The sequence below is a fragment of the Solea senegalensis genome, linkage group LG3 (genome assembly GCF_019176455.1).
Source record: "Solea senegalensis isolate Sse05_10M linkage group LG3, IFAPA_SoseM_1, whole genome shotgun sequence".
Lineage (NCBI taxonomy): Eukaryota > Metazoa > Chordata > Actinopteri > Pleuronectiformes > Soleidae > Solea > Solea senegalensis.
In genome coordinates, this window is record NC_058023.1 from 28,883,437 (window position 1) to 28,905,814 (window position 22,378).

General features: G+C 40.0%; 2 protein-coding genes across 4 annotated transcripts in view; one reads left to right on the forward strand and one right to left on the reverse strand.

Annotated features, from left to right (window-relative positions):
- Positions 1–5,480: 5,480 nt before the first annotated feature.
- Positions 5,481–8,037, reverse strand: LOC122765950 (transmembrane protein 60-like). The gene is made up of 3 exons (XM_044020447.1): positions 7,930–8,037; positions 7,551–7,642; positions 5,481–6,840 (listed from the first exon to the last, which is right to left on the reverse strand). Exons 2-3 carry the CDS (start codon positions 7,632–7,634, stop codon positions 6,523–6,525), a joined length of 402 nt encoding a protein of 133 aa, XP_043876382.1. The 5' UTR covers positions 7,635–7,642; positions 7,930–8,037; the 3' UTR covers positions 5,481–6,522.
- Positions 8,038–8,821: 784 nt separating this feature from the next.
- Positions 8,822–22,378, forward strand: part of LOC122766656 (protein PHTF2-like) — a 41,972-nt gene continuing 28,415 nt past the window's right edge. For 2 of the 3 annotated variants that reach the window (XM_044021696.1, XM_044021695.1), the window contains exons 1-2: positions 8,823–9,066; positions 14,581–14,641. The gene's annotated coding sequence lies outside the window, so the exon portion shown is untranslated. Of the gene's footprint in view, positions 9,067–14,580; positions 14,642–22,378 lie in introns of all 3 variants that reach the window. The other variant, XM_044021694.1, reaches the window with a different exon arrangement.

The following is a 22,378-nucleotide window of genomic DNA, read 5'->3' on the forward strand; positions in this document are numbered from 1 at the left end:
CACAGTGCTCCTTCGTCCCATACTGAAGTGGACGGGAGTAGCGTGAAGTCCTGGCATACTAGTGAGGGTCTGCGGAGGAGGGCTGGTAACACATGCAGTACTCCCACCTTGCAGAACAGGTGGGATGGTATTAACACGGGTTACTAGTCGGATATGCCCATTTCCCCGTTCGTTATCCCGGCAGCATGACCACTCATCCATCAGTTCCTCCTTTTTAATTGTCAATGTTAAAAGGAGTCTCCATTTTTCCTTACCATATGGCCGATAGTCTTTCCAAACATACACAGCGTCTCTGAGTTCATGGAGTTCTTGATCCAGTCCCTTCCTTCTGGCCTCTCGCTGACACCACTGTAGTGCACTTTTTCTTCCGAGTACCTCGGCCTGGTCGAAAGCTGAATTGAACCGTGCCACGAGGGTGCTTATATCCGGCTCGGCATCCTTGAACCACAGCATTTCCATAGTCTCACGGTACCTTTGCACAATAGCGTCCCTCGTTGCTAGGGCATTGCTCAGTTCACAGTTATCGTCCGTCCGGTTATTTTGTTCCAATTCTTCAATATATTCATTGCTGGCATCGACGAAAACACCATAATAACTCTTCAATCCTGTCACCTCTTTCGACAGTTCATCGAGGTGGCCAGCGTTAACTTTGAGACGATTAAAACGTGTTGTCAAGTTCCGCTGCGCATTTAATAGCCTCCGCTGTAGGCTTTCCAGATCTGGCTTGTTGTCTGCCATTTTACACGGCTGTGTTGGCTCCTCTGTTCCAGCTTCTCCTCTGTGAGGCTCTTCGCCCAGAAGAACCTTATTCACAGCTGCGTTGGTTCTTCTGTTCCAGCTCTTCGCCCAGAAGAACCTTATTCACGGCTGCGTTGGCTCTTCTGTTCCAGCTATTCGCCCAGAAGAGCTTTGTATTCCTTGTGCAATCTTCACAGCCTTCTTCACGGCTGCGGCACTTCCTTTAATCCTTCAACAGCTCCGTTAGCTCTTTGCTCCGGCTCCTCCGTTTAGTGATTCATGGCTGCTTCACCAGCACTCCGGTCCTGGTACTTCGCGATTGCCGTCCTCCGCTCGGCAGTCCGTACTCCACAGATACGGCGCCAACAACGGTTTTATAACTGTCCAGATTTCTGCTGGCTGGTCTTCCCAGCTCAATGCTCCCTTCTGGAAAGGGTGACCAGAACAAGTACGGCGGGCACAACTCGACTGTCTTTCTGAAGGTTTATTCCACATACACAGTTAAGCAGACGTCAGTTTGCAGTTAGACAACATCTTGTTAGGTAGAAGTTAGTTAGACAGTTAGACAGTTAGTCAGGTTATAAAACCGACAAGTCGTACAGGTTCTGATGATAGATAGATTTACGAAGCTGTATACGAAGGCAATATATAACAAAACATGGCTTTGACAATGCACCTTAAAGGCTCTTTAAAGGCAACGGTGCTTTGATACCAATTACAACAATGAACAAATAAATAGAATGAAAGACAAATAGCTTTGCCTGCCAGAAAGTTCTACAGTTACAGTCTCAGGAAACAAAAAACTGTTCCATGACTTTACTAGAAAACAAAAGAACAAACCACTTTAATACCACTTTTAATGTTAAAATAGGATTCAATCTGCAGCATTTTAGTGAGTAACATCTATCATGACTCATCACAGCACTTTGTAACATGGAAACAGTTGGTATAATATAAAAATGATTACATATATATATATATATATATATATATATGTGTGTGTATGTATATATACATATATATGTGTATATATAGATACATACATAGATACATGTATGTATGTATGTGTGTATATACTGTGTATATATATATATATACATACATATATGTGTATATATAGATACATACACAGATACATGTATGTGTATATATATATATGTATATACACATACACACATATATGTATGTATATAAAATGTTTTATGTTTGTTTATCAAGAGGGCAAATTTCAGGTTCTTCCAAGTTTGTGAATTTATTACATTCAGGCCTAGGCATGTTTTTATTTTTGGACTCAGAGAAAAACAGATGGTACACTGTCAAAAACGCACTATTTATCAGTTTCTCTCTGCAGTGTATGTATAATATTAAAAAAAAAAAGTATATATGTTATTATTTATCAACCAGGGACTGAAGTAGCCTTCTGTGTTCGGAGTATCGTAAATTATTGAAATTCTATTTGTGGTTATGAAGATGATGAGAGGATTTTTTCTTTTACTTGTTTTCTTGCTTTTTGTTTTAATCTAGGTCTCAATTTGACTTTATCGATATGATCATTGTCCACTTGTGCTAATGTAGCCCGCAGCGTTTCCCCCACAGCGTGCCTGTTCGCAACCGCGACCTGCTTCACAGTCCAGAGCCGCGCGGAGAAGACGGGAGGGGACGAATCACGGAGTTTCACAAGGAAAGGCAAGGCAGCTTTATTTGTATCGCATCGTTTTGTACACACGTGCTTTACATAAAAACAACAAAACTAACAGAACGACGCCTTATATTTTGTCTGTGGAGCGGCTGAAACGATCCCGCAAGGTCTCCTCTTTCTTCACCGTGTGGCTCTGGAGAGAAAAAAAAGCACTTGATTCCACTCGCGAGAGCCTCTTTATTTTCTTCTTTTTACGCCTTTTACATAATCACGAAACATGACAGGAACATATTTTCTTTTTTAAATGTACAAAATGTGACAAACTGTTATGGTTGAGAACGACGACGACGGCGAGAAGACTTCAGGGGGGCGTGTCGTCGTTTTTATTTATCTCCAGCTCTGTTTGTTTTGTTGTTGTTTTTTTATTGTGTTTCTGTGGTTTTTAAACTCGTCAGCACTGTAGTGTACATACGAAGACGTTTTGTAAAGAGGATAAAAACAACAAACAACAACAACTTGTAGTGTGGTTTCTACAGTAAATATGAGCCTAGCTAATAAAAGGTTCAATGTATGAAAACATGTTTAAGAACGTATGCTTATTGTTGCTCCGGCAGTGTTTAAACATGTACTTTTGAAAAGTATTTATTCACAGTTTATGACATTTTATGTATTTTATAGATTAGACAAAACAGGCTTAGATGCAAAAAGGTTCAAAAGAGTAACCATATTAAGACTTTGAGTGGTATAGTATAAGCTAATTGTACGAGGCGTCTGTCTTCAGTTATAATTTAGTGTTAACACGTGTAGAAAATATAAATATAGAAAATATAAAGCACTTAAAAACAACAACAGGTGAAACACGGTGCTGTACATCGGCAAAAAATGAAATATTGAAACATGAAAGACCTAAAAACCAACAATAAACAACATGATATAATAAATAACATGAATCAAAACAAGTCATTCAATAAGAACAGGGTAAAATCAGCATCTCATACAGGGTCAAAAGCCAAACAGTGCAAATATAGAAGATATCAGAATGTAAATAGATGATAGTCAATGTAAATTACAGTGATTCAATAATGACCAGGAGTATTTTGTTATTATTATTTATTTATTTATTTTATATTATTTTTACATTTACACTTTTATCCAATGTGACTTACAAAAGAGGAATAAGTGACAGAGAAGAGTGAAGGGTAATAAATGACATTTGCCAAGTTTAACAAATGTGTTTATTCATTTTATTTATTTAGCTTACTTTGAACGTAGGGACGGGACACATTAATGAGCCGAAAACGGTGAACCTGTATAAAGTGCAAACACATAAACCATGTTATACAGTCATAATTTATACAATGCAATAACAGAGCTCATTAAGGCTCAAACCCATCTTAGCCCTCTCAATTTGACTCAAGAAACCGCAGTAACCCTTCTCGGCCATAGGATGGCAGCAGAGACGATTTAACACACCACCCATGTTTTAAGTTGTTAACAGTGTTTGCTGCATCTTTTAAAGGCTGGAAACATTAAATGATTAAATGACACAGACTTGACCTGGCAACCCAAAAACAATGAGTATAAAAGGTGCTTTTAAAAGTCTGTGAATCTGTCGCCGTGGTTACACACCGTGCATGTTCGATGATGTACAAACCGCAGCAGCTTTAAGACAAAACACTTGTTTTTAACACTGATTCATGTATATATACACATGTGTGTATATATATATATATACAAATGCAAATACAAATATATATATATATACATATATGTATATATATATATATATTTGTGTATATATATATATATATATACATATATATATATATTTGTATATATATATATATATACACGATCTGTCCTTCAGATGTTTTACCTGCCTGGACTGAGTGTATATTCCTGTTATGTTCTTACATAACAGGAATATACACTCACTCACTGCAGTCTTCTACTGCAATGAACTCAGCACTTTTACCAGGTCACATCCGAGGAGACAACACACACACACATCACGCTGCAGTGGTTCGACAACACAATGTGTGTGTGTGTGTGTCATGTTAAATATGACCACACACACACACACACACACATACACACATAGTGGGAATGTCATAGCTGACCTTTTAAGAGGGAGGGGAGCGGCAGGAAGCTGGAGCCGGGACAAAGAATGGGATTTTTTTTTTTGGGAGGGAATTCTTGGAAAAACCACATGAATTCACATGAATGTGGAGACAGACGAGTCTTTGAGTCGACTGAGTCACTGCTCGAAGTTTTAAATCAGAGCTAATCATCCACAAAAAGTTAATATTTGGTTTTTATTACTTTCCTTATCCGTTAAAACATCACGCAGACCCTTTTTACATCCCAGTATTCCTCCTCCTTTGTCTGTGTCTTTCTGATGACGACCTGTAATGAAGGTGTGTTTACACTTTAGCTTGATCTCTTCATCCTGATAACTGTGTTCATTTCTAAGCTTTCTGAAATTGTTTCTCTATATTTGTTTTTTTTAGAGTCTCCAGTGAAATTTTTCTTGCTGCTCTAGATGTCGGACGTCACCAGAGGTGCAAAGAGTAACTGAAATACTCCACTCAAGTAAAAGTATCACTGTTGTGATAAAGTACAAGTAAAAGTACTGGTATAAAATATACTCAAGTTAAAGAAAAAAAGTAGCTTGTTTTTACTTTTACAGTAAAAACTTACTTTTCATCAGTAAGTCATGAGGAGAGATGCAGCTCCACGTTAATTATAAAACTCCCAGAGACTATGTTTTTGAGTTTGACCGGATTTCCAAGTCACTTCCATTCATAATTATCACGATAATAGAAGGTAGTAGGTGCGTCACGTCTGACCTTGAATCTTAACCAGAGAGTTAGACAGGGATTCAAACCAGAACAGTTCACACGCCCTGTAATTGCTGCACACAGTTCGTTTCCAGGAACATTTCATGGGAATTTTTCCAAAACCACGACGCTAACTTGATCCCGCTGTGCGTATGAGAACACTTGGATGTGAATTTGTGCTCTCATTACTGCCTTCCGACGTTACTAACCCCACCATCTCTGTAATAATCACCGTGAATTCTGAAATAACACGAGAGTCGCTGTTTCAAGTCGATCGTTTATTGTTAAAAGACGTGCATGCGACCTTAAAAAGCTTTCTTTTTTTTCTCCATTTTCTTGTCAGCTCAGTGCAAAATAACGTGTCTGACTGAAGCAGCAAACAAAACAATCACATGATGGCACTAAAAAAAGACATGGTTCAACTGCAGGTATCAAGTTTTCTGATGAACCGGGTCAACCTTTGCACTCGTACTCAAACACTCTTCAAGTACAGCGTGTTGACTGTGATAAGATCTTCCGTCTCTATCAGAACGCTCATCACTTTAATCGCTATGTACATTACAAGATGAGCGCCTCACGGCCTTGGACCCTCGCTAAATACATTTTCATATCGTACGTCACATGATTTAAACACTACAAAAAAAATACAATACAGCAGACAATCTACGTCGTTGCCATTAACACTTTTTAAAAGTTTATTAATAACACTGAAAATAATATTTGGCCACATGTCAGGAATGAAAAGGAAAGGGGAAAAGTGCCGGTGTGTTAATACAAACAAACAACAATACAAAGCATTTTAATCAACCAAAATGTACACTCTGTAATTTGGTACCAGTTACGCAGTTGAAATAAAGTCAAAATTCAGCAAATACTGTTCACTCTTCTCCCGGCCGTGTGACGTTCTTCACAAAAGCAGTAGTGTGAAAGTATGTACAATAAAAACAAAGGAGTTATTTCCAGTGTAGTTTTCACAGTAGCATTTTTTCCTTCTTTTTTATAAAAGAAATACAGCCATCTTTAAGCTGTTTTGATTTATTATTATTATTATTATTTATTTAGTTTAACTTTTTTTGTTTCTGCGATTCACATGCAGAGTCCCAGCTCTGCGACAAGAACCTTCACAGCTTTCGTCAACAAGATCTGAGTGTGTATCGTTCCATTTTCACAGTCTGCATTTAGAAAGGACTCGGTTCATACTCGAGTCTCGGTCTCCTGGTCAAAGCAAAGTCCTTGAGGTTCACGAAGCGACGGTCGTACAAACACAATTTCTTGACGCTTGTTTGTTGGGTGTAAAATTCCCGCTCAGGCCTCCCTCCTCTCAGGGAAGATGTTCAGCCCCAGCTCCACCAGCGCTCCCAGCAACATGGTCCACAGCGGGATGCACACAAACGTCAGCTTCACGTCGGCCAGCTTCTCCAGCTTGGCGCACAGAGTCAGGCAGAAGCCCAGCTTGAGCAGCATGGCCGTCAGGTACCAGGCCCGCAGACGCAGGTCCGGGGAGCCGTTGCGCGGGTCGTACCCGGGCTTGCAGCGGCCGGCCATTTTGATGGCCAGCATGAGGATGAGGATGCCATCGAAGACCCAGACGGGGAGGAAGATGAGGAACCAGTTCCACTGAACCTGGAAGGATGGAGAAGATGATGTCATTCTCATAGTCTGGTGTGTGGTTGTAGATATAGACACTTTGCCTTGAGCAGGTTACATTAAACAGATATCTTATCATTAGACAGCCTTTTTATGACCAGAAAGTGACATTTGTGGACCTGCTCACATCCTCCACCAGAGTCCAAAGAGAAAATCAACAATTTTACATCACAGCACACAGACTGTGCTGATCCACTGCTACGGCCTTTCGGTAAATTCCAATGTGTCATTTTGTGACTTTGGTGTTTGAGGTCCTTTGTTCAAGTTTATGAAAGTGACACAAACCTAGGCTGTGTGATGTAATGAGGCTGCAGTAGACGAGCATCCCCTGAACTAAAAACACAGATTTTCTCTATGGACTTTGGTGTGGGAGAGTGAACTGCTTATCGACTTATGTTTACATTTGAAAAAGGCTGTCTAAACTGTGTGATGCATTGATTGTATGGATCTTGGCGATGGCAAAGTCAGTGCTGTTGACGTTATGTGTCATAAAACCATCACAAATGATTCCTTTAATGCTTCTTTCATTTTGAATACAGACAAAATAAGGTAAGAATAAACTTAATATTGACAATTAAATCACAATTACTGAATAATGGTGGAGTTTTGTGATAGATATAATGCACAGACCGTAATCCACAAGGCAGCTCATGTAACAGAAATGTATAATATTTGAACCCTCTTACCTTCCCATCCAGTTTGAGCACGAGCATGATGAGGAAGACCAGGGTGAAGACCCAGGTTAGTAAAACCCTTTGAGCCAGAGACATGTCCCTAACTGTGGACACACACACACACACACATTTAAATGCACCATTAAAACGCAACACAAGAATATACAGACATGCAAGAATTGCTAAATTAAATGTAAGCACAGTATTGTCTTGATTCAATTTTAAATGTTCTATCCTTCATCGTTAGTTAGCCGCCCTCACAACCACTGATAGCCTGGTAGCATTTAGCTCAGCGCTCGGGTGTTTATTTTTAAAAGACACCTCGAAACGTTTCGAAATGAATAACGTAAGCATTTTTTTCCAGTCTGCAATGTCTCACTCTCATACTCACACCACGTCTGTGGTCATTTGTCACATAATAATCAGCGAACGAGTCCGTTAACTGTATCATTTACAGACAGAAGAGGCAGGTCTGCGGGTCCGTTATCCGCCGTGTGTCCCGCCATCCGCGGAAGCTCATTGGTCCGTCGGTCCTTGACGTCACATGATTTTTATGCCAATCATTCGGCGGTCTAACCGTAAAGTATGTGTAGAGACGCAAACTTGCTGCGCCTATGACAAGCTTTTTATTTTATTTTGTTATTATTATTGCTATTACATTAAATCGCGAAGTTTGACTGTGTGGAATTACCGTTACAGATATATGTGATTCAGTGGTTACTGGTCAAAATGACGTCACAGATTTCCGTTATTCTGTTTTTACTACGTCACCTTTGCCATTCATGTGTATGTGGTTCATCTTTACGGATATCTGTGATGTCATTCTTCACCTCCTACAGTTTCAGATAATTCAGTGTTTATTGATCAAAATCACATTACAGATTGTCGGAGTGACGTTACTTTTGCCATTCATGTGTATGGGATTTGTCATAGATATTTACAACTTAATTCTGACGATTTGAAACTTCAAGATAGCTTTAAAAATGACACTGTAGATATATTTGATTAAGAATAGTTGCGGATGTTTTGGACTTGGAGTATGACCTACCTATAATGACATTTATTATTATTTCTTCAGATTTGAAAATGAATAAATAGCTGTAGTGTACGTCAATGTCCACTAGAGGTCAGCAAAGCTCTTTTGAAGCCTTAGATCATTTTTGGGGTTGATGCATAACACTAAGATTATGCTTTACAAAAGGCACTCAATTGTGTATTTGTGGTGTGACATGTTTATGATTAATGTTTCACCTTTCTCTTTGCTCGTTGTTGCTGACGAGCGTTGGCTTAAACAAATGTGACGGCGCGTTTACACGGTGGTTTACGGTGCTGAGCTGGAGTTGTGTGTTTTCACAGTGAAGGAGAAATATCAGTGCGGGCAGAAGCAGCAGAGGAAGCGGACTCTCAGCTGGAACATCTCCCCCCTTCCTCACCGTAGAGCAGTGGAGCGGACTGACTGCTGACTTAAACCGCGTCTGTGAATCTCGGCGGCGGGTCTACGTGTGTGTCTTCGTGCGCGGAAACTGAGGTGAGACGGAGTGGTTTTCGTGCGCGGTGTGTTTGGACTGCAATGACTGCGGCAGCTGTGTGTGTGTGTGTGTGTGTTGGCTCTTTGTGGCTGCCGGTAGCTTTGCTAACCATGTAGCACGACGTGAGCTAGGAGCTTAGGGAGGAAGAGGAGGATGAGGAAGACTTTTTCTCTCTGAGTGTGTGAGTGAGAGAAGTGAACCATGAAAACAGTGTGAAAACACATCCACATGTATTGTAGCTTTACGATTAGCTGCCTCCTCTGTAGGTGATTTCACAGCGTGCCACAGGTCATGTCCTCTTCTTTTTTTGGTGTGAAAACACACACATCTGCTGTCGTGCACTAGCACACTTATTTGACAACAATGTTCTTTAAACGTGAACATTTTCGCCTTTTATTCGAGTAACTTCTCTCATCGTAAGTCACTTGAATTTTGTCATTGTTGTAGATGAGATGACCATCATTACCTTTACTGGGTGGGTAGACTCTGGGGTCCTTTGCCCCTAAATCATTATGAATTATTCATAAAACTTGTTTTTTTGCAAACATTGTCACAAACGGCTAATGCCATCTATTCACTACTGACTGTGACCTTTTGATAGACAGCTACACCACTGATACCACTTTCTTGTTTGTCAATATTGGTAGTGTTTGGGCCAATACCGATTTATATACAGAGGTCATTAAGGTCGTTTTCACACCTAATAGTCAGCTAGACTCCGTTCAATTGGGGGTTGCAACATTCAGCCAGTCCGAGTTTGCTTTCACACTTGTTTATTTTGCTCAGATACAGATATAGTGCAGATAATATCGTGCATCCCTAGTATCAACCAATATTGATATCAGTCCAAAACAGTGGTTTTACATCTTGTGAACTACTAAGGCTGGGGTCATACTGAACATGTGTCTGCAGTAGCTATTGTTTTTGGTCAAAAACAATTTTAAAAAGTGTGTTCTGAATTTTTCCCCCTCAGAATTCTGACTTTAATCATGCCAGAATTTAGATCTTGATACAGGCTTCTCTTTTTCTTATACGGCCTTAGCACGAAAGCGCCAAAGGGCCAAACCTGTTGTGATTCAGATTCTTCTTCTTCTTCTTCTTATTATTATTATTATTATCGTTATTATTATTATTATTATTATTAGTTGTTCAAATGTGGCCTTGTTGCCCTCATCCTCTTCTGTAGTTTTGCATTATATATTTTCTTAAAGTCAAGCTTTAGTTTGATGTTCACTGTGTAGTTAAGTTTTAAATGTAATTTATTTAATGTTACAGCATGTTCTCATGAGAAGAAGAAGCTCTGCCGTTGTTCATCCTGCGATGCTCTATATATCAACTCGTATGACAAAGACACATATGATTCCTTAACTTTGCAGTGTGAATCGAGCAACAAAATGGTGGCCAGTTAATTTGTTCCTCAATCAAGCACTTGATTAACTGACTTGCCTCAGTCACTGGTGTCAGTCTGCTGCTCTGTGACCTTCAGCTGCCTTGACCTGCACCGTGTCGCAGCCTTTCAGCAGGCGTTCAGCAGGAGTTCAGGCTCATAGTTAATCAGACCATGTGGTTATCCAACATGACTTGCCATGCAGCCAGTCTGTCTCTTCCCCTGTCTGACTAACGCTGTCATCACTCACCCAACTGCAGTCATTCCTGTATGAATTAACTGCCTCAATAGGACGGTTAAATTAAGTGTTTTCAAATGTTTTCTTTCTATTGTCTCTATATCTATATATAGATATTGAATGATGAACACATTTGTTATGAAAATCTTTCTGCCTCCGATTTGAACGAGAGCTGGATCAGATGTGGTTTTGGCTCGACTGTTTTTTGGACCTCCACCAAGAATGTTCACATATGTTTGTGTCACCTGAAGACACCGATAGCACTGTTTAGTGTGGACTTCTGTAATTTCATATTTAACTCTAGTCCTTTTCTCTCAGTCGAGCCTCTGGAGTATTACTGTTGCGTAACAGTGACACAGAGCTACCAGATTTCAACACATTCATTTTTAAAAATAGATTTGCCATGGTTTTTTGGATGTTATATAAAAACTGTAACGGGCTTCTGAGCAGGTCTCTTTTAATGTAGATGCTCTTCAGCAGTAAGGGAACCTGTTGTTGTCTGTGTGTTTGTTAGCTGTTGACAGATGGGAGGTGAAAATCTTCATTCCTACCAGCCTTTAATAACATACGGTCTGACTGTCCTCACTCACACCTGACACACCTGGGAGTTCTCGCACACTGGTTGCAGGTTTGTGACACTGTGAATTACGGCTAAGCATTTAATTGTTTTCGCAGTTTGAAACAATGCAATGAGCAAGATCAGAAGGCTGCAATTTCAGATACAGACAACATGTTTATACAACGGATCGGACCCAGCCAAGGTTCAGGCGTTACTGTTAATGGTTATGCATGTCTTTAAGACTGTAGGCTCGGTTACATTTCAAACCATTGTCAAATGAGTTCACCCTTCAACTCCACACGACTCTCTTTGTTTCTCAGTTTAACAGTGTTTGGATCTCATGTTGCACAGTCACATTCTCGCGTCAAGAAAATGATTTGTTTCACGTCATGACAAAGGCAACAGCAACACTGTGCTAGATGACTGCAAACAGACTCAGTATCAGTATTGGGTACCTCACGATACGATAGAATAGATGGTCCACGATACCAATAATATCGCGATATGACGATTTGGCGATAATCAATACATTGCAAGACAATCATCTTGTCGGACAACGTTTGTGAAGAGTTAAAAGTTTTCTCTATTTATTCACAACATAGGGAACAGTGCATAAAGTCTATGTATTGAACATGGATGGGTGCATCTCTTAACGTAGCTCTCTCCACCATTATCTCTCTGTAAACCCCCTCTTCTTTGGCCAGGTAACTTCCACTCAAGTTTCCCCTCATTAATTTTAGCAGCGCCACCAAGAGGAGACATGAAGTAGCGTCGTCCGGTGAGACCGATTGTTTCCTTTAGAGGAACTTATTCATTAAAATGTCGATATTTGCCCTGGCGTATCGATTATCGTGTTGCACGAGGAAGGACGGCAGTATATCACCAAATCGATATTTTGACCCACCCCTCCTCATGACTAAAATAATTGGCGAAATAGGCTGCTGCTAGCTCTTTGACCTCTTTGCTTGCGCGCTCTCCAACTCTCATAGTATGCATAATATATAAATAAGGCCGGTATACACACAAACACTGCCTCAGTCAGGTTTGACATTTCTGTTAATGAAGACCAAACAGAGGTTCATTAACTTTCATTCAGTTCATGGAGAGTAGTTCATGGTTTTGTTGGTTTCTCGGATGATAAGGCCTCATCACGTTTGAAATATGAAATGATGGCATGTTAAATTTTAACCTTAAATTTTTCAGCCTTCACTCAATGAGATTGATAGGCTGGTCAGCGGTTTGCATGAAAGCACTTGTCAGTCACAGAGTAGCTTTGCATCGGGTTTGAATGTCCCTTTGTGTGTGTGTGTTAGCATCCACAGACTCTTTATAGTCACTTGTCTCTCACTCTCTCCTTCTGTCTGTCTCTTTGAGGAGTCCTCCGGGCAGTGCTGTTTGCATTGCACGGCTTGATTTTCCCTACAGAGCTGGTTACATCATCGGCTGCAAAATAGTTACATCACAACACTCAGACGTAACTCAATCGACTTGTATTAAATCTGCAAAGTGACCTGCAAGACACTGACATAACCCATAGAAATACAGCCATTTTAGAACCAAGTGTGAAGGTCACACAATTGTGGCGACAAACCAGTCATGCCGTGTACTAAATATGATTGTTTAGTTAAAGTAAATACATCATTATTCTACCAATTTCATCTTAAATAGGCATTTATTCGGTAGAAAAAGCGCAGATGTTGCCGGCTCATACGCAGACGGCAATATTTTGCTGTTAACCTGAACAGTTTAAAGAAGACTTAATCGTATAAACTGAATTAAGGTCATACTGAGCTATAATCAGATTGAGAAGGCAACAAAAATTATTAAAAAATGTGTCTGCAATAAGTTGATAGTTACCAGGTGATGGTTTGAGCCCAACAAGAAGGAATAAGGCCTGAAGTGTCATGTGGATGGTAATTAGAACACTTTACAGTATGCTCAGTCAATAATCAGATTGAGATGGGAAGTATTTTAACATTAGTTGAATTACACAATCCTAATCACGTTACAACGTCCTATAGGAGGTTTTACTGCAGTGGACGTAGACATAGTTGCACGTTATTTTCTTGATTATTCAAATTGTCTTGTAAAATCGTTTCCTCCTCAAAGTAAAGATATTCACGTTAATCTCATAGAGGAGCAAAGAAATCAGAGATTATTCCTATTTAAGAGAGTGAACTCAGCAAATCAGATAAGTCAATGACCGCAGACTTAAATCAGACAAGGCTCTGTAACCAGGAATTTAAACAAGAATGTAAATGGAATATTCCTTTGAAACAACAAATTTTTCATCTTTGGTTGATTTGGCACATTTTTATTCTTGATCAAAAGCAATCAATAATACAGTGTACTCTTAATATAAATGCATTGAACTGTTGACTTTTCCACAGTGCATTCATCTCCATCTAAAAACCAACATAATGCTTATTTGACTGTCGAGTGCCAGCTGATATCCGGTTACTGTTGCTTTTGCTCCAAACCGCTGCAGTTGTGGTTTTGATGAACAGCTCTGTCCCTCGTTCCTTTCACAAGACCTTAGTCCGCCTTGAACTCGTCTGTGTGGTTTCTCTCGACTTTTGATGTGTAAAAACTGTCGCTGTGTTGTGCTGGAGACGGCCACCATGTTGGCACTGTGCGGCGATGGCAGCAGCAGTAGCAGCAGCAGCGCTAATGATTTAGCTGCTGCAGTCGTACAAGAGTGAAGTTCACGCCGGCCCGTCTTAAAACGTCTCGCCCTAAAGAAACTCAGGAATAGAAGGTTACCTCCCTTGTTTGACTGCAACTATCCAGGCTATTTTTGTTGGCCTCAGAGTAAACACATCAGGTATTTCAGCCATTCAAAATACAGAAAGTACACCTATAATTACCCCAAATAATGTAGGGCAGGGTTAAAAAAACATTTTCTGATTCCCCTGTATCCTCAACATAAACCTTGCAAACTATTGCGGTCATGTAAGACTTAACCACAATAATACCCCTATTTTCAGACTATTGTGTGTGAGACTAACAGCTTAGTCTGTTTGTATATATATATATATATATATATATATATATATATATATATATATATATATATATATATAAAAATCCCAGTAGAACAGCAGTTTCTAAAATATTCACACCGTCGTGTCTGATGCTGCGTTAGAACTTCAGCGACTGTGACTATGTCTGTGACTGAATGCATATAGTTGCTGATTCGACATTTGCGTTGACAAACAGTTGAACGGGTGTACCTAATGAAGTGGCTTGTGAGTGCATGACAGCTGTTGATGCTTTGAAAGTCACATGTCATCATGTCTTTCTCTCTCTCTCTCTCTCTGTATGTCCAGCTCCTGATCCAGTTTGGCTGTGAGGACGAAACATTAGTCTGCTACACGGCCTTAACCAGAGGTGAGTTCACCGTGTGTGGTTCTGGTTGCATGATCTCCCCAAACCAAACTGCCCTTTTTTTGTTTATGCACCACATCCTTCAAAACCCCCCTTTCAGTTGATGTCAGCCCCAACACCCACACCCACGCCCATTCTTAAGAGAGCCCCGTGTTTACCTCTTGTGCTCTTCTCAAAAAGGAAGTGTAGCTTTTTTCCACTTTTTTTGTTCCTTTTGTCTGTGTCCCACACGATGACAGAAGTTGTGTCTCTGCAGGGTCACACCAGTGTGTACTGGTGTGTGTTTGGCAGCAGCGGTTATTCGATTGTGCGATTACTAAATGAATCGTCAACTATTTTCATAATCGTAGGGGTTTTTTTTGTTCCATATGACAAAGAAGTTGTTTTGTGGACTAAACAAGACATTTGAGATCATCATTTCTAGGTTTGGTAACACCGATAAACATTTTCTGACATTTTACAGACCTAACAAGTGCTCGATTAATTGAGAAAACAATCAATAGATTCATCAATTTTGATAATCGTAAGTTGCAGCCCTACCTGCAGTGTGCAGACTAAACTAGACTAGACTAGACTGGACTGGACTGTGTAACATTAACCAATCTGACAAAAACCCTCAAATGTTGGTCAGACAAAAATAACTTGACCCAGGAAGGATGGCTCATTGATGTTCGGCCAAAAGTCTAAATTAGAAACATCCTGTCCTATAAAGCAGCCACAGTAAGGATCGTCCCATGAAGAAGGATCGCTATGTCGACTGAACCGATTAGATTATTGGCATGTGATGAATTTAGATCAACCACCTGACTACGGTTACAAGATGAGTAAGTTGTGTTTTGTCATGAAAGCATTTTAAATGTGTGTCTGTGAGCCTGATCACTGATCATTTTCTTTCTTCCTTCAGTATGTTTTGGTATCTCGTCCATGTGAGCTGGACACTTTTACGCTCATGACTCCTTTTAACAAATGAGCAGTAGCGTGATGAGTGTGTGTTTGGACCTTTTTACTGGTGTAATCTTGTAAGGATCTGTAGTCCTCATGGAGACCAAAACATGGTCCTGATGAGGCAGAACTTGCTTAAGTTTAAGTAAATCTAAGTCGATTCAAATCAATGGACGTCAATGCAGAGTCCCCAGATGAATAGCTGTGTGTGTGACTGTGTGTACATTCGAGCCCTGTATAGGTCAAGTGTAGGGTTTTGTCGTGTTACTTGAGATTGTTAGAGAATCCCAACTATAGGGTAAGGAAAACATGATCCTCACGTCCTGCAACCCCTTCATTACACACACACACACACAGAATCCCCGTCACCTCCGACTCTTCATCACTGATTGTGTGGCGTTCTGTTTCTTGTAGGCATGCAAATTATCCACACACACACACACACACACACACACACACGTGCCCCCTCGGCCCGGCTTAGAAATGTAACCTGCACCCATCATGAAATATAGAACACCCAGAGAGAGAGAGAGAGAAAGAGAGAGAACAGCTTGTGTTACTCATCACGAGTTTCCAGACTCATGAAGGAGGTCTCCTCTCCTCTCCTCTCCTCTCCTCTCCTCTCCTGCTCATGTTTTTTCATTAGACGTTTCAGCTGTCACCAGTTTGTATGAGAAGTAGAAACATAAAAAAGCTCTTTTATGTTTTACATTGGGGCCTGAACGATTTGGAATAAATATGTAATTGTGATTATTTTGACTGAAATTGCGATATTACATATTCTAAATGATTACCGGTGTTATTGTGCAGATCTGAGAGAAACAAAGATGTTTTCTGTGGTCTGTAGACTATGATGTATTTAGGTCAGGACAATATTTGATCTAAATTGGTTATTTGACACACATTTTGGCTTTGGCCCTATTTTACATGGTTTCTATTAGAGCTCAAAGAAACTACTCGATAAAGCGATTATTAATCTATTACTTAATTAAATCGATTAATTGATTTGAAGCTTTTTTCATTATCAAAACAAGATTTCTGATTGTTTCAGCTTCTTAAATGTGGATATCTTCTTCGTGTCTTTGCTCCACTTGACAAGGAAATCACTGAAACTCAATCATTTTGGTTTGACAATCGAGAACATCATCATTTCCATGTTTGACAAACACCGATTGACATTTTTAACATTTTCTGATATTTTACAGACCAAGCGATTACAACGATAAATTGTGCAAGTAATCGACAGATTCATCAATTATGAAAATAACCGTTAGCTGCAGCTCTATTTTCTATTAGGTCCACACAGTTATTAATTGTGAAATAAACAAAGTTGCAATACGTCCAAGTGCAATATCCATAGGGAAACCCTGCAATTTATTTGAAAAAAAAATAAGACACGATACTTATCCCAACAAGGATGACTATATTATACATTACGGTATATAAGGATACTGTAAGCTAGCTCCTCACCTCCATTTCAAGAAAATCTCTCATTGTGGAAATAGCAGTTGGGGGAGAGAGTGAAATGACAGAAAAGCCTGCTGCCAACTTGTGGTTGGCGGCTTAAACACAACACATGAAAACACAAGAAAAAATCTGGCAAATCCGTTAGAAACGATGGTGAAGATGCAAAATTCAAGAATTGTATCACAATGGCAACATCTGTCACAATAATCTCAAAATTAAGGCAGCTCTATGTTGTAATCTGTTGGGTTTTTTTCTCGCCCTTTAAGAAGCACTTCCTATTTCTTCATCCCAAATAGCAACTATGTCGTCAACTCTGGCCAAAAGTGGTTTCCAAGGAATTAAATTTTCCATCTCGTCTTCCATGAAGACGGTCCGCGTGGAATCAAACCAGAGGAGTGATCTTGTTCTGTTTTGTGTAAACAAATCTTTTTCTTCACCCTTTTACAGTTATACATACTTAAATTTAATCTCTTTACATTCATACTTATGCCATTGTCAAACCAAACGTAGGTGTTGGTGGACTTCACTGAAAAACAATCATTACTTTTAGTTTTTAGAGTGTGGCTGCCTTTCTTTGTTTTTAAATATCATTATACTCTAATTTACCTCACACACACACACACACAGAAGGAGCATTCAGACCTCCACATTTCTCCACCACTGACACATTCACATTCACACACACACACTGCTACAGACATACAGTAACACTAATTACACGCCACAATTTCCTGCACGCACAAAGACACATACCACACCCACTTGTCTCCCAACGCCCCTATCACACACACACACACACACATAAGATCTCAGTCACAGAAAGAGCCCTCTCATAAACAATGGCCTACATAATTCATGCTGTCTTACTTGACCACCCTCTCTCTCTCTCTGTAAATGGGTCAGTTCATTGGTCAGACAGACTTGGCTGAGCTGCAAACCTTGTGTGTATTTGTGTGTGTGTGTTGGTGGTTGTCATCAATGTTAAATTCCTTGCGAGCTTTGTAATGGTAAGTGTGTGAAAGAAACTTTTTTTTGTTTGTAGTGCTGCTACTGAGCTACTATATTATTTTTTAAGCTCTATAAATTCAGCTTCCTGTGTTGAAAATATAAATATTGTATTTTTTGGCCCTTTTCCACCTATGGTCCCAGCTTGCCTCGCCTCGGCACAGCATGGCACAGTTTAGGATGTTTTTCCACTACAAAATAGTACCTACTCAACCTTTTCTGGAATAAATAGTATCTTTGTCAGGACCAGGAAGAACCTCATTTCTGAGGAACTGGTTAAGTTCAGGGCTAAGACGGGAATTTTGGCTAAGGTTAGTCATTAACTGAACGAAGCAAGCAACACTTTTTAAGACTTTATGAATGGAGGAAACAAAAATGAACCTCAAAATACACTAATTTCAAACAAAATCTCGATGAATCATTCAAAATTATTATATTGGAGTCACTGTCCTTACAGCTTGTCTGTAAAATCTCAAAGATAATCGGACAAACACTGAATACTTACAACTATTTTAATTAAAACATTTATTACATTTAGGGCCACACGGTTGCTGTAGTGGTTAGCACTCTAGCCTTTGCAGCATGAAAACCTGGGTTCAAGACAAGGGCCTTCCTGCAAGGAGTTTGCATGTTCTACCTGTGTGTGTGTGGGTTTTCTCCGGCTTCTTCCCACAGTCCAAAAACATGCAGTTTGGGGATTAGGCAAATTGGACACTCTAAATTGACCGTAGGTGTGAGTGGATGGTTGTTTGTCTCTATATGTGTTGTTTGCTTTTTAAAAAGTGTTGTTTGATAATACTGACACAAATCTAACTCCATAGTTATGATTAAGGTTAGGAATAATTCTATGTTAAGACTGTCCAAATGAATGGAAGTCACTGCAGCGCCCTAAGAATAGCTGTGTGTGTGTGTGTGTGTGTGTGTGTGTCTGTTGTCTGGGCTCTGTTCCCTAAATACCCTCTAGCAAACCACACTGTATTTTGGGAACACTGCGAGTGTGTGTGTTTTTCCACTGCCAGCCTATTTCTCCATCTTATGTTTTCCAGCATAAGTAATAATAACCGAGCAGTTTCCAGCTAATTGTGTGTGTCTGTAGCCGTATGAGGCAATAATCCGTGTCTGTGTTTGTGTCTGATGCCGTGTGTGTGAATCAGAGTTGGCATTACTGAGGTCTGATGAAGGGATTGTCAGGCTTTGAACAGGGACAATCTTCTTGTCTTTCTTATCGCCGTCTCTGAAGGTCTTACATGTGTCAGAAATGTCTCAGAGAGGTAAAAACAAAAACACTGCTGTTTGCTGTTTGGGAGCCTACTCCACTGGTGATGGAGTGACGCTCTCTGAGGCTTGTCTGTCTGGATCATTGTCTGGTTGTTCCGACAATTGCTGTTTTGTGGTTGCACAATGTCACCGTTTGTGAGTTTTTACCGTTGATTGCGCGACACTGAGGTCGTCGCTTCTTCTGAAAATTCAGTTCAAACTAATATTTAGTGACATGCTACTGTATTCCTTCAATGTTATGCAGATGCCTCGCATGCGTCACACAAACACAAACATGAGGACATTATTATTATTATTATTACTTGTACTCTTTGTCACGACAACTTAGTCACGTTGGTATAGTTGAGTCCACATATGTGCCTTTAGAACCCAAGAACACCTGACAAAAGTGGATGACAAGCTGTTTTCATTGTGTACCTCAGCGATGATTTTGAACTCACCACTAACAGAAGCTAACTTACCAACTGTCCTGGAACTTTGCACTGAGCACTGCTTCTTTTGTGAGTGATCACTTTGGGCTGCTCATCTGTTTAAAAGTGTCCTTAAAGGTCCAGGTCATAGGTTAAATTGTCAAGTATTTAGTGTGACCCCCACTCAACAACCCTAATCGTCTATTTCATGTAGTAAAATATATATATATACTCTGAAAAATGTCTGTCACGCCTGGATTATTCCAAGACGTGCTTGAGCATATCATACACATGCTGTGTAAATTAAAGTCGTTGAAATTTTGCTAATGTATAACACTTGTCAGTCGCATCGTTCCAATGGTCACAGAATTTGACATACATAAAATAACAAAGCTGGCAGTGCCTTAAGACTTTTGCACGGGACATATTAATGGATGATATTTATAGACATATTCTAAGTCTAAAGCTTATATAGGCATAAATCTCTCCCGAGTTTTTATGTCTAAGTAGCACAAGCTAAAATTCCTTGGGGTAGCTTTGAGTGCTACTGTTATTTGCATTCATGTTCGCCTGAAGCCTAATGGTTCATTGAATCTGTATTTGAGTTGTGGAAATGGCGTGTCCTGGTTACTGTGTCAGTTCAGTGTGGGGCGTTTTCTCCTCGTGTGAATGAGAAACGCGTCTGTGTTTATGTTAACAGAGGAAGGAAGACAGAGCACGTTTCTCGCTTTTTTCACCCTCCATACTGTATGTCGTCTCTCTTGATCTGTCCATTATTCCCTTTCTTTCACCGCCTCTGTCACCATCCCTTAAGTTGAAGTACGAAGCCTTTTATTGCCCCATGTGAACTCATTTACTTGTGTAACCGCAGCTCATAGAAAAAGGACAACCAGCACAGTCCCCCACTCTCTGTTTCCTCCCTTCTCCTTTCCACTATGTTTTATTTGCACCGTCACAGATGAAAGCAAGTGCACCGTGCATCTGTGTGTGTCTGTGTTTCAGCAGCTGAAGATGGAGGGAGGGGTTATGATTGTAATTGTAGACAACGGCAGGGCAAAAGACTGTCTTCCTGTTTCTAAAAATGTCTCTTGCCTTCTGAGGCAAAAGTGTACACGCACTCATGTGCTCACGAGCAGCCGCTCACACATACACACAACACTTCTGCACACATCTGTTCAGCATTCAAATAAGAAGAAATGGGTATTTTCAATTCTGTGTATTGTGCCTGCTAGTGGTCAAGAAGAATGTTTGTGTGTGTGTGTGTGTGTTTAATAGCACCGTCAGACTCCAGTAAAAGCCTTTGTCTCCTTCCTTCTTTGGAACTTCATACTTGACGTGCAGCTTGTGCTGACTCCATTACCGCAAACTCCAGACTCTCGCACTCTTCCACACTCTCGTCTCAGTTTTGAGTGGTGATTTTAATCGCACATACACAGTATAAACACTGTGTTGTCCAACGGTATGATAAGATAATAGCGTTCATGTGTAACATTTCAACCGGTTATGCGGCTGATATTTAAGTAGGTACTAATATTAAAAACACAGATTAAATCGGCAAAGAATACACATTACAGTAAGATACAATTCATCACAGGATTTGTAAAGATAAACGTCATTCTTCACATATTTTCTGGTTTATTTTGGTCAAGTCAGCTAAAATTGTCTCTCGGGCCACGTTGAGATAACGGAATCCTAGTATAAACGAGCTCTATTTACGTGGAGAAGGAAGAGGAAATTGATGTTATGTGGAGGAAAAGAAACAGACAAAAGGGAAGAGGGGGTAAAAGAGTGGCAAACCGCTAGTCCCCTGTGCTTAAAAACCACATCTTCTTCCTTATTCTGCTGCACTGACTCATTATTAAATGTTAAATTCTATAATGGACCATTGTTTTATTTAACTCATTTGCCTCATCGCCTCTGCTCGAACGTCAAAACTCCCTGTGAAACATCAGAGAAAGGAAGTAATCAGTCCTACTAGATGTGTGTTGTGTTTTTATTATGTTATTGTACAGACATTGTCAGTGTTTGTCATAATGTAACGTGTTCGTCATTGCTACTCATTCTGCCACCGCAGGAGAACCAAACAGACAATTCCCTTGATCCCACACTTCTTCCCAACGTCATCAAATGAGGCCTTTTGTTATTGTTTTGATTTTGTTTTGTTTTGTTGTTGTTGTTGACCCCTGCCTATCTGCAGAGTTTATTCTGTGTGTTGACTGTAAAGAGAGGTGTAAGTGAGTCAGTCGCAGTCATGTGACCAAATAAGGGTATTTGTCATGTTTTTAACTGTATCAGACTGATATAAGTAGATACTCACGTGTGTGTGTGCTCGCGAACAAAATAACCACTTTATGTTATTGTCGGTGTCGCATACCTTTGACACTCAATCACAATGACCAAGCGTCGTATCTACTCCATCACCAGAAGATCCAGTTTCGGTGTCGACTCGCTGTAATAACACACTGACTGTAAGATTGACTGCTAGCCTAGTGTACACTGTGGGTTAGGTCAAGACTGTACAAGGGTACTTCAGACATTCTCAGCCTCACCCAAAACATTGTCAAGAGAACGGTTGTTGATGCATTATTTTTCAAGAAAGTCTTTAACGTAAACACACTCGGTCTCAAGGTCACGCCTT